Raw genomic sequence first — 14,380 nt, 5'->3', positions numbered from 1 at the left:
ACGAAAATATTTTTATTGAGAATAAAATCTTTTTTCTTTCCATTTGCAGCCACAATATCATAATTATAAAACCATGGCATAATATATTAATGAACCTGATGTTAGTTACTAAAATAATCGTAAAAGAGAAAGGAGCCATTATGTATAGTTTGTCTCTCTCAAAAACAGGACAAAAAAGAACATAAAAAGCACGAGGTTGTAGTCGAACGCAGGACCTCAGGAATAAGAGGCCTGAACGCTATCATTACGCTATCGAATAACACACAGAATACTTCAATTATACCTGTAGATATCAGGCAACGTGGTCCAACAACCTGTAACATCGCCTGTCTCCGAATTGTAGCGAAGATACTCGAAGGGAACTTTGTTTCAGGAGAGCGGCCACTTTTTCCTTTGACAACTGTACGCACCCTTAGTATGGTCAGTCGGTATGTTTGGGAATGTGTCTAGCTTGAGATCAGCGCAGTAGATCTGATGAGGTCGCAGTGATGGGTCGTAGTGCCCCCTCCCTAAAATTCAAATTCAGTTCAATTCAAGGTTGGTACAATATTCTAACATTTCTGACCTTGTAACCCTAACTACCCGGTAGTCGTTCTCAACTCTGCCGATCGCATCTCTACACAGTATTTACTGTATATTGACTTGTGACGCGTTTGCTAAAAGTTGGTTCTTGTGGACTCACTTTTTTATTACCCTTTTCATTTTAGTTTTCTAATTTTTGCAACAATAACCTTTACTATTTTAATTTTTTTGGGGCACACCAGTTAAAAATGGCTGATATACAACATACTACCACATGTGGAATACCGTCATCACGTCATTCATTACACCGTATAAGACATAATTCTACTTAAATATTGTGGTACCATGACCCATTTCACCTCTCGTATTTTTTCACTCTATAAATGTTACATAAGATATCGAACGTTACGGAGCTATTTAGAACCCTCAACAGCTAAGTAAGAAAAGCAAAGCATTCCTAAATCTTGGGTCCAACCTTCAACTCTGATTTGATTTCTAAAGAGTCCAAATCTATTATGGACTAGAAAATCGTCACGAAAAAGAACATAATTGTTCTATGGTCATGATTTGACTTATTTTGAACAAATCGCACAAGTAAAAATAGCCGCTTTACAAGCAAAACATATTAAGTAAAGAATAATACTTATAAGAAATAGGCGTATATGTATGTGTATAAAGTTATAATTGAGGAATGAAATACACTTAAACAAAAACAACTTACTGAAAATAATAATGTTTTGAGGATTCAGTTTTGTCAGAAGAATTTGTTTTTTCTCAGAAGTAATAATTATTACTTAATGTGTTTTTCTTGTAAACAGAAGAAATACTACCCACGGTTGTGACATATTCAATTTATGTGATAGAGTCATGTAATATTCTGAGTCTAGAGAACGAGCAGAAAAGACTTCGTTCATCATCAGTAGGCTCTTAGCCAAGTTAATTACATGACCAAAATTTCCCTAAATAGTGAGTAAATATTTTATTACGAATCTGGGTTGGTATTCAGGTATGGAACACGTCACTCATTTCTAGAGTGTAATAGTGATAGTAATAATAATTTATATTATATTTTAATCAATTTTTGTAAAATCAATATCTATTTCAAGAATGTTTCCCTTTCTTATTTATTAATGCAGCACAAATATGTAGACTATATACATCTATGACATCGTAAAAAATTGAAAAATATGTACACATTTTTACCAAATTTAATTCATAACAGTCCAGCAACTTCGTTCATATGATATCCTGGAGGATTTGCTGAGGCTCGAACCTCCATTCATTGAGTTATCATTGGAATAAGCTGACTATGGGAGCTACTTCGAATTAACAGAACAGACTCTATAGTGAGTTCCTGTTCATCGTCTTTAAGACGCACAACTAACTATACTGTACCCGAAAAAGAGGAAACCAACAAAAAATTACATGAATTAATTTGAAGGGTAAATTAGTTAAAAAAACAAACTCTGTGGTCTTCGCTGTAATTAGCAGAATGCTTTACTTTATGAGGTCTACCATTAAGAGGAATTTATTACACCTTTTACTTCTGCGCTGTAACCTTTTCCTGCCTTCCTAAGGGTAGTAAGAAAGATCAGAATGTTTCAGAATTAAGGTTAAAACCTAGGAGCAAATTATGCTAATTCGAAGCTTTGGGTAATATTTCTCAGTTATATCCAGTCTAATAATCTAAGAATATTTTATTCCAAGTATTCTGAAGTAGGCCTATACCCGCTATTACAGTTTATTCCTCTTATTTGTACTATATCACATCGTTATAATTATCGTCTTCATCAGCTTCATTATCTTTATGGATGTGGATGTTATCCTACTTATATACTCGTAATTTCCGTCAATCCTGGATTCGTCCGGATTATTCCGGAAATGCGCGACTTGTTTTGTGTCATCCTCTAACAGTGATGAATTCAGGGAGTGATTTGGACAAAAGTTCAACTCTCCCTCCTGAAGACTTAAGGTGCATCTAATCCATTTCGCTTTAACTTTAAATTGTAAGTCATAAGCCCAACCTTATATTCAGAAAGACTGAATTAAAATTTAACAAATCAATCTAAACAATGTTGATTCTCTCCTTCATATAGGCCATCCCTCTCCCTTCAGAAACCATTCATAATTATTTTGCTAAGTTTTGTAACTTTAAAGTTAATAATGGCATAACCTTCTGTGATATAAGAATCAGTTACGTATAGACCTACATGCTGTATAATAATATCATTAATACTAGCAATAATTTATTATTATTATTATTATTATTATTATTATTAACGATGGAATACAAACAATAATAAATAGTACCTAAACACAAGTGAAAAGAAGTGGTATAGAAAATAATACCTTCCAAACCTTTCCTGTATTACAGTGTGTTTTCACTTCAAGATATTTTTTTCGTCTAAAACATGTTTTGACATTGTCACACCATTGCGTACTAGGACAGCAAACAAGGTTCCGACGAAGTTGGTCCTGCAACATCATTTCTGTCGCGTAATAATCACTATGATTATTATTAACATATCAATTAATTGGTGAAACGGCTGCATGAGAAACACTGTACACCGCAGTAATTTTCAATCATACATTTCTGTTTGTCTTGCCAGGATTTGATCCCGGATCTCTGAATTGAAAAAACAGACACATTATCAGTTAGAATTACGGTGCACCATTTTCAGTTTGATTCTTCTATTAATTTTTAAGATGGAAATAGTCCTACAGAAATAATGAAAGGAATTCTGTTTCCTTAAAAATGATTTGGATTGAACTTTTTTTTTTCACTTAGAAGAATGAATTGTTTCCTGTATGTCATCGTACGGTTTTATTCATGCATTTATATTATCCCGTCTTCTATTCTCAGTTTTCGGCTAGTCAAGTGGATTTAGCTGTTTAGACCTATAAAATAGTTAAGAACTGCAATATCTCTCTCTCTCTCTTTTTTTTCATCCTCCCTCTCCTTTATCTAACGAACATCAAACTGTACATTTCACTCATTTCATAGGAATATTCCTCCTGTGTTCTTCACAGGTTTCTTCAACCAAAATATTATTACATTTTTTTCCTCCAGAGATCGCAGTCCATATACATTTCCTCGTCGCAGCTTTTTTCCCTACATGTTGTTCCAAGCAGATCATGGTCTTCCTCGTTTCATTCTTTTCCCCATGGTATAGTAGACTCATTTACTCTTCCTTTTATGTATCTATACTATTTCAGTTTTAGTTCTAATCTTCTTGGAGTACATCTTTATTTTCGAACGTTTTCTTCTTATATTAATTTTATCTTTATTAATTCTTCATATTCTTGCTGATCGTAGACTATTAGATAGTCCATCTCCGTAAGGAGAAGAAGGAGGTAGGGGAAGAGATATATCTTGTTAAAAATTACTAACAACTGACAGTACTTAGGAATGGGTCCCTTATCCGGGATTGTCCACGGAGTAACGTTAGCACGTCTTACCGTCAAACGAGCGGGGTCGGGTTCAAATCCTGATTGGGGCAAGTTAGGTTTTCCCTCAACCAATTGAACCAGAACTTCTTGATAACGTTCGGCGTTTCTTAGTTTTCGGGCTTGCTCCGATGTAGAGTTGGCTGTGGGACGCCGCTCAACTTGGACCCTGTGAATATGTGGTCATTCGTTGTTGTGGAAGCACTACGCATCATGGGCTCTCCACTGGGCTCACGGTAAATCGTAGGACCGAGCTTGAGGGACCGCGGTGAGGTCTACGTGGAATGGTAAAGGGATAATGCAGCCTTTATAGGAGTTAGGTGGCGGCACGCAGGGCCTTAGGGCATACACACCAATCCATCCAGGGCAGTACATCCCGGCCTACGTGTGAGGACTGTTGTTTGCCGTCTGCGTGTTCTCCAAGCCATCATGGTTATCACACTTCGCTTTTCTGGGCTTACATCCTCCCGACATCGCAGCAGCAATGATTGAGTCGCGATTTTTTATTATCGTCCTTAATGTCGATTATGGGATTCCTATGAATCAGAGAGTTGTTTCTGATTAAGAGTACTATTTTCATCGTATTTTCATAAGATTTCCAATTTTTCCGACACAGAAAGCGCTTTTTTGTTTAACACTCATTGTAATCACTCTTACAGACACTTTAATACACTGAAAGACAATAAACTAACCAGCAAAAATGTCCATTCAATGGTCAAAATCTTTCATTTCTGTTACAGTACGTTGCTGAATAATACATCGAAGATATTCCACAAAAATAGCGTATTATGCGGGACTTGAACGCAACAAACGGGGTATTTTATAAAAGCGTTATATATGAAATGTGCAGGAATATAATAACCGCTTTTTTTTGCAAGAAAATGCTTTGACAGAATGGACATAATGCTATTTAGGGCCATGTTAATTCATTTGTACAGAATATTACTATTTCAAATTAAGCCTATCATTATTTTATCACGCTGCGCCTTTGTGTTATTCGACAACTTTGTTAATCCAAATAAAAGTAAAACTACTACAAAAATGATATAAACTAGGTGAGTATGATATTTACGTCTGACGCAACTAATTTTTCTTATTTTGTGACTTTTAATTTCATTCGATGCAATCTGATGAAATTATTATTATTATTATTATTATTATTATTATTATTATTATTATTATTATTACTATTATTTCCCTATAAAACCAATCTCACGTAAAGGGTCGCGCTCCACAGTTTTAAAACTACTGCCACTGAAAGACAGAGATGGAGAGAGTAGTTATGACAACGTCGCGCTCGCATGTTACTGGCGCTCGTGAAACGTCAGGAGGTTTGAGCACGACTGTAGTTCACAATAATTGAAGAGTCCACTGCAAGAATGATGGATGTCACTGTCTTGTCGAAAATGAAACAAGACTCTCAATGCATAGCTTAAGACATATAGAATGTACATACAGAGTTATATGCCATTAACACTGATAGTCATTGTCCAGTAATGATCGGAAAATCACAGTTAAGCTTTGAGCGCTAAGTATTTCAAACTTTCAATTGCTTCTCCTGCGAAATGTATTCCAAATGACATCCATCATTCTTGCAGTGGACTCTTCAATTATTAGCACGTGAAGGTGATCACCATTAATGATATTCCTAAACATACAAGATTTCACTTCTACCGCATATTGCAGTTTTGTTGCCTAGTTTTCTTATACGAGCTCTGTCCAGTCGATACAGACGAAATTCTTCCGTTCACTGACATCAAAATCTAAAAATGGCTATTTTTGAAGATACGAGGTACCACTTCTTAGCCATCGATATAGTAAACAGTATTTTGGTTCACATATAAATGTCTACTACTACATTATAGCATTAACTATTAAAGTTATTCATCCGTCTATCATTTTTGTTTCGTGTAATTATTTTAATGTTTCTGGAATTTGTGCATAAAATACGTAACTTTTCGTTTTTGGTATGGAAATAATCACATAATAATTTTTGACTTCTTCATTTAGTTTAAAAGTTATTTTTTGCAAATTATATTTATAATTCGACCATCTGTGTATAAAAGAGTGTTTAATATGTTATTATCTACACGAGTTTTTCACAACTTTCTCTCTGCTTGTTTCTGATATCATTATCAATATACAAATTAAAAATAGTGGACGCAGACAGAAACCACTCTTGTCGAATTCTCATGCAATATTAAGAATAAATATACCTGCTTTACAGGGAGCTACTACCTGAAAGCCAGATTTGTATAATAAATATACACCCTAATTAATTATAAATTACCTTCAAAATGACAGTATTATTACAGAGATGAATTTAGTAAATAAAATGAACGATCTTATTAATTTAATTTTTATTCTCCTTTCTGTTCGGACAATTCTTCATCAGTGATATTATACAATTATTGCATTTGATCATCTGAATCGTGACATTCGAGACATTTAGAATTACATTCCCAAGAGATGTAGTTGTGAAAAAAAACACTTCGATTTAGAACATTTTCCTGCTTCAGTACGTGCCAATAGTAGCAGGGAGGTAAATGAAATGTACATTAAGGACTCTGAGCGAACGGTGGACGTAATGGAATAAAATGCGAGCTTGAAGTAGTGAAGTAAAAGAAACGAAAGTACGAATAGGAAATTTCCTATAATACTGACTATAAGGAAACACATCTAAAAATACTTACAAGAACAAGATCATCATCATCATCATAATCATCATCATCAACATCACCATCACAATCATCATCTAACAATAATTAGATTGCCGGCTCGTCCGTCGTATTGGTAGTCGTAGTTTCTATTTCTCTTTAATAAATTTCACTTTTTAATTCTCTCCATATGTGCTTTACAGTTCTTCTTATACTTATCTACTATACTATCACGGGAAGATAGAATGTTATTTTTAACAAAGTGTGCTGTGAGTTTCCTAACGGTTGTAATTTTACGCTGCATATTTTCTCTCTGCATGATACTCAATTGTAATACCTAGGTGGCTCATTGTGATCTGCCTGTTACAACCCGAAGCCTTGCATCCACAAAGAGCGCTAAAGAAATTGAACATTCATTAAACTGAACATTAAGGCAGTTCGCAAGACAGAAGAGCTATGCATACAGTACTGCCTACAGCCCCAGACATTCAGTAGCAATATATAATTTACTTTTCTCCTAACCGGTTCTACAGGGCTCTATTACTGAGTGTTATGTTTGGGGAGGGTGATGTCGAGCCCGTAATAAAAAGGCTTTTTTTCTGAGGTTCGTGTAAACTAGGTAGGCTTATAGGCGCTGAATTACTCCGAAATTCGATGTATTTTTTTTTTAGCATTATGTAGTAGGTATGTTTTTATGTTCAGTTTGAAAAAGATGTATTATATTAGTCACGTGAAACAAAGGCTAGATCCACCCAATATTCAGTGAATCCACATCCTGGACAGCAATAAACACTACTTATAGAGGATTCCACGTTAAGAAGAACATATGGGGACTCATCCATCAACTATTTTTAAGTCTTTTCTTGAGAACTGGAAACTAATTAGTTTCCTTTAATTCATTGAACACAATTTCATTGACAACTACAGCGATTTCATGTCCTAAAATATTGTTACACCTGTAAAATTACCATATATTTAATTTACGAATAACAGGGAACAGCTAAATTGGTGGAATAGCCCTCCGCTTTCTTGCCAAACATCCCGGTGAGGAATTTAACAGACAAGTAGGGGTGGTACAGTTGAGACCAGAGTTGCCAGATGATTCCAGACCAATGTCGGCAACTATACATCAACAAGGCACCAGGAAGTAGCCAATTATCTCTGAAGTTGATAGTTAAAGATGTAATAACATTAAAAATCCTACAGTGTAATCATGAACATAACCATCTATATTCAGTCATAAATATGTAACACTTTTATTGTTAATATTATTTAATACAAAGATACAGCATTACTAAGTGGCATTATTCAGCTATGATGTGTATTTTTGCTACTTGCATGTTGCTGTTTGTTCAACCTGTATTCTGTTGTTTACAGATATTAATCCTATTAACCTACATAATATATTACATAAAACACCTGTTCTTAATGAGCATCATGAACGTGCTGTTGTGATAACCAACATATATTAACATATAAGCTAAACATCAGTGTTACATAAAGTAATTTAGCAAAGTTCAATTAATGTGTACTTGTTTACAGTATTTAGTATTATGAGTCCCGCGCCGTGGCGTCGTGGTCTAAAGCATCCTGCCTAGGACTTGCGTTACGGAATGAGCCTGGTTCGAGTCCTCATGGGGGAAGAAGTTTTCTCATGAAATTTCGGCCAGTGTATGGGACCGGTGCCCACCCAGCATCGTGATGCAGTTGGGGAGCTACGATAGGTAGCGAAATCCGGTTGCGAATGCTAGCTATAACGGCTGGGGGGGATCATCGTGCTAACCACACGATACCTCCATTCTGGTTGGATGATCGTTCACCTCTGCTACGGAATGTGAAGCCAGCAGCCGGCTGGTCGGTCTAGGCCCTTCACGGGCTGTAGCGCCACGGATTATTATATATTATATATTGTTATTTAGGATTATGAAGTGGCGTTATTTCAAGTACAAAGTTTTGTGAGTAATCTGACAATATAAACTAATAATAACTATGCAAAATTCCACTTTTTCAAATATAGTTTTCAGACTAAGAACGGTTTTTCAATTCAATTAAGATTTTCTATATTGCCACTTGATGTAGGGACTGTGCTAGTTAACATATTATTTTTAAAGTGAAAACAAGTCTATCTTATCTATACTAATAATAAATCTGTAATCGAAATGTTTCTGGTAATTTTAGATTTTCCAAAAACAATCGGTTTTAATATGTATAGGCTAATTAACTATCCTGAGACCGAAAATCGCTTTTTTGAAATATTTGTTTCTATGTCTGCTTGTCTGTCTGGATGTTTGTTACCTTTTCATCCGATAATGGCTGAACCGATTTCAATGAAAATTTGAATATACGTTAAGTTAGTTCTAACTTAGATTTTAGGATAAATGGCGTTGAAAATATTTTATTTAAAAGGGGCATTATAGGGGGCCTGAATTAAATAATTCGAAATTTCTCGCTTTCCGATAAGTTTTAGTCTATGCAAAATTTTGATAGGACTGATATTTAACACTATACAGGAGTTTTAAAATGACGAGTTTTATCATTGCCCCCTCTGATAGGCTATAATGAAATGAAAACAATTGACTCCGTCTATTTCAGCCGATCTTGCACACAATAAACGGAAAATATTATTCATTGAACACTATTTTTGTACAGAATGTTTGTCAATATTAATATAAAGGGAACATTTGTGTGTTTGTATGAAGTAATCTCAGAAGCTACTTAAGCGATTTGGATAATTTCTTCAACTACTTAAAATTGTAGCTTTTCTATATGGACGTAATGCTACATATATGCCATTACGGTAACTTCTGATTGAATAGAGGACTGAGGTAAGATTAAAATATATCCTTATACACATTCTATCCCAATACATTATTACTTCATTATTTAAACTTTATTTGGTCCACATAAAATACTCTTAATTTTATATACTTCAGTTTCTTTTTGTCCACAGAACATAATAGTATTTTTAAGGTTTTTATCGTAAAGTTGTATTTTTACTAGACAAAAAATACAGGGTAAAATTTAATATTTTACCGTTGAGCTTACTGGAGCTAAGTTATTTTACAAAAGTCATGAAATCGAATTCCTGCGCTCATAAGTTACCCATATTAAAGACCGGGTATTTATGGATATCGCGAAAATCATGACATAATAGATATATATTAGATTTTTACGAATTAAGTGATTCTGATTAATAATACGCGGATAAAACAATAGCGAGAAATCGAGAAATAGAGTTCTAATATGAACACATTCGCGAATCTATTGCGTCGTCTTAAAGCGAATATCATATTCTGAGTTTTTTCACTTCAATTTGTTATATATTCAAGTAGGCTACATTACATAGTATTCCAGATATTCTGCTTACATTAGTGAACTCAAAAGACGGAGAATTCAACATTTCACTAATAATTTGAAAGTGATAATTTGAGGGCTGCAAGCTTTTTTCGTTTTTAATGAATGTGTATTAAATAAAGTCTCAATGCAACAAATATTGTCTATTGGCTGTACTGCACCTTTACCAGAATCCAACGAATCTTTAATGTTAATTATTTGGAAAGTAGCCTAATATCCATACTGAGTTAATATGCCAATTCCAAAATAATTGTTTTTTTTTTTTCAATATTTCCATTAATCTCCGCCAAGAGTAAAAGTCAATCTCCAACAATCTCCGCTGACACCAATATTAAAAAACACAAATGATAAAATTAATCTTCATAAATAGCTGTCCATGCATTCGTTTCTTGTGTGTCTTAAAATAATATTTATATAGGCCTACCACATTACCACATTCATTTTTATTTTTTTCATTTATATAAACAGCCGAGCGTGTTGGCTCAGACGGTAGAGTTTGAGATTTGCGTTCGGGAGTTCACTGATTCAAACTCTGTTAATCAGTCTTGGGTTTTTCATGATTTCCCTTAGTCATAAAGAGAAATGTCAGACTGCCTTGATTTACATGCCTTGATTCACCACCGCTTCAATTACCAATACGATAAACATTAATCAAAACCTATTATCAGTTACATGAACACAAGCCATCTGCAACACACAATAGAAACAGGAACTCAACAAGAGTTAAATGGCCTACTGGTATATCCACACATTCTAAACACGCGTCATGACCACAGATGTTAAAGCATGTATAAATAAACTTAATAAAGAAAAAAAAAAAAAAGGCGGACAGCGAGGTCAACATAAAACCTTCATATAAAATCCACTCTATATTGACATTAATTTGGAGAATTTATTAATAGATGCATTCAAGACTAATTTAGAAAAATATTAAACGAATTATCCTTGAACAACAAACGAATGTTCCCTGAACCAAATGATTCTATTTTAATTATTTGCATATAATAAAAATTTAGAAAGATGTTAAAGAAATTATCCTTGCAGGAAATGAGTGCTCTCTGGACCAGAATGATCGTATTTTAATTATTTAAGTAGCCTACAATTCCAATTAAATAACATATTAAACGATTTATCCTTCTATCAAACATGGGTATTCCCTGGACCAAATGTCCTACTTTAATTAAATTATGTTATATTTACTTCTAACAAGTGCAGCGAAGCGACGGGTATGGCTTGTAACCTACATTTTAACATATAAAATCAATGTTGAATGTGTAATTTGATAAAGTTACTGGACCTATATAATGTCATGTTTACAGAACTAAGGTCTATGTAGTGGCATTATTATTTCCTACTAACCCAATAAGTTTTGTGTATTGTGTTTGGACATTGTTGCATCCACCAATCACAATAAATTAAGGAGGGAGAGAACATAATTGTAAATCACAGATCATACATGTTGGAGATTCCTGTGTCAGAGTCTGGGGAAGTTTTGTACGCAACTTGCCATCTATTGACGAATATACTATTTACGTTCTGAAGAATATTACGTATATTGTGGTTCACAGTCTTATGAAAAATTTTTTGCTTTAATTAAATTATTTTAATAATTTTAACATTAGAGCCGCCAGAAAAGTAGTCAGGTCGTCAAGTGGAAATTTTCGACGCCATAAAGCACATAAAAGACACCAGAATGGCGACAAATAGCCACATCTGACAACTGTGGTTGAAACTAAGATTTCACACTGGTAGAAAACGTACGACATTGTCTGCGTTTATTATTTAAAGTACACGAAATTTAACTGCCATCAAAACAACAAAGGCATTAGGTATGTAACTTAAGTTCTTGTTTGATTATAGTGTGAAGTTAGTAACGGAAAACGTGTGCTGCACAAAATCTAAAATCTATATTATAACCCTTCTTAACAGAACAATTAAACGGAAAACGTGTGCTGCACATAATCTAAAATCTATATTATAACCCTTCTTAACAGAACAATTAAACGGAAAACGTGTGCTGCACATAATCTAAAATCTATATTATAACCCTTCTTAACAGAACAATTAAACGGAAAACGTGTGCTGCACATAATCTAAAATATGTATTATAACCCTTTTAATGACGGAAAACGTATGCTACACATACTGTCATCTTCAATCTGTATTATTAGCCCTTCTTAACCGAATGAAATAATTGTATTGATATTTGACACAGTTCTTTTTTACTTTTATAATTTTTCCTATTATTATTATTATTATTATTATTATTATTATTATTATTATTCGTAATTGCAGCAACTTCTTACATGTCTAAAACTATATTTTAATGCCTAGTTATGATCATTTTGAGATGTATAAAAGTTGGTTAATGTCCTAAATGTCCGAAGTCTAGTTATAATGTCTGTATATTAAATATAATGTATGCTTTTCAGGAATCGTTATGTCATTAATAGGTTTTTTTATAATTTGAACGGACTCGACGTACATATTTTATGCGATAAACTTGCGAGAACACTGTACGTGTTAGAGAGATAGTGAGACAGAAACACTATGTCTCACTCTTTCTTCTAACGGAGGCATCTTGCGGCAACAGTGTACTAGGCAAAGCCCATAAGAACAATGTTTTTTTCTTAAGCTGGAATCCTCTATAGCAGCGGTCATTAGCACAGTGCACCATCGGGCTAGCATCTCTTACCCGCGTCTCCCTTCTGTACGACGGAGCATATTTCTCTGCTCTCCTTACACTTTACCCATTTCAGCGAATGCTGACGATCACTGCTCTATAGAAACTGCACAAACAGAGCTGGCTTATGAATTATTTGTTGCAGAACGGTTGTTCGGCAAGGCGTGGCGCGAGGAGTGGGTCGTGCTGTACGAGGACTCCACCCTGGCTTGGTTTAAAGAGAAGGGGCGCCTGGAGCCGGAGGGCAGCCTGGTTGTGAAAGAGGCTCCCGAGATGATGGCTGTGAGCCAGTGGACCCTGCGCATCCCGGGGCGCCCCGACCTGCCCAGCGGTTGCCACGTCGTCCAACTCATGGCCTTCGGCACGCGCCGCCGGGACAAGGTGCACTGGCTCCTGGCACAGTCCGAGGAAGAAGTCAAGTGAGTAACCACTAAGCTGTCTGTTTTGTTGTTTAGTCAACTGTCCGAAGACAATTCTGAATCTCACAAGTGATATCAACAAGGCACCACTTATGAGACAACTAGGCCAAGAGATAATAGGGTAGGGTGGTCAGTTAATTTCCCCTTCATTATAGTGATTACCTACATATTACACTACTCAGACTTGAGATGTATATAAACAATTATTTTTCCTCTGACACATATCGTTAAGTGAGATGTAGGCCTACTGCGTGATAAAGATTTCCAATTTTTCCCTTTCTTCTCCAATTTCAAATTCTGTATTTCAGTGTTCTTGTCTTACAAACAATTATTTTTCCTCTGACACATATCGTTAAGTGAGATGTAGGCCTACTGCGTGATAAAGATTTCCTATTTTTCCCTTTCTCCTCCAATTTCAAATTCTCTGTTTCAGTGTTCTTATCTTTTTTTGTCTTTAGTCCTTTTATCACTTCTTTCAATATTATTCTTCTTGTTTTTCGCTTTCTTTTCCTTTTCCTTTCAGTTCTTCGTCGTCTTCTTCTATATGAGTTCCTTTGTTTTATTGCTTTTATCATTCATTTCATTGTTTCACTTTTCGTCTCTGTAGTCATTTTCCCCATTCAATTTCTCGTCTACATTCTCTCCTTTCTTTCGTTCCCACTTTTCAGCTTTCTCCAAATCCTTCTTATTCTCTTTTTTCTTTCTTTGCCGACATTATTGTTCTTTTTTATTTTCTGCATTTTGATTTTTTTATCCTCCTCCAATTTTTTTCTTATTTAATTCTTTCTATCTTTTCCATTTTCTAATTTCATCCTTCTATTAATTCCAATTTCTGTCTCAATTTCCATTACCATTTTTGTGTCTACTTTTCGTTGAAGTACCAATGGCTGAATTCTTTTTAGATATCATGATTCACTTGTCTTTTCTGTGGTACCCATGTGGTACCATGTGACGATTCAGTAATTTAAGCTCAAGGTTCGGTGAAAGTCCACTCTAACTAGAGTGCCCTTTAACCCCCAGCGGACATACTATGCCTCCTCAGAATGATACCATCTTTACTGTACAGCAGTCACCAAACATCACGGTGCACTATTTTGGGTACACAATATTAAAATGATGATAATGATGGTGATGGTGATGATGATAATGACGATGATGATGATGCTGTTGCTGCTGCTGATGGTGGTGGTGGTGATGATGATGATTATGATGATGAAGTGGAGAGTTACGATGGAATAATGGAAGGAAACAGCAGAATCCCGATAAAAACGCTAAAGAACCTTGGCTTTGTCCATTAC

General features: G+C 34.8%; 1 protein-coding gene across 1 annotated transcript in view; it reads left to right on the top strand.

The window, feature by feature from the left end:
* LOC138700063 (uncharacterized) overlaps positions 1–14,380 on the top strand; it is a 1,616,191-nt gene that overhangs the window by 584,170 nt on the left and 1,017,641 nt on the right. Inside the window, exon 2 of the mRNA XM_069826368.1 lies at positions 12,809–13,082. Coding sequence (XP_069682469.1) covers positions 12,809–13,082 — 274 coding nt within the window. The remainder of the gene's footprint in view (positions 1–12,808; positions 13,083–14,380) is intronic.

This window comes from Periplaneta americana, chromosome 1 (assembly GCF_040183065.1).
Source record: "Periplaneta americana isolate PAMFEO1 chromosome 1, P.americana_PAMFEO1_priV1, whole genome shotgun sequence".
Taxonomy (NCBI): domain Eukaryota; kingdom Metazoa; phylum Arthropoda; class Insecta; order Blattodea; family Blattidae; genus Periplaneta; species Periplaneta americana.
This window is presented reverse-complemented; position numbering and strand designations above follow the sequence as displayed.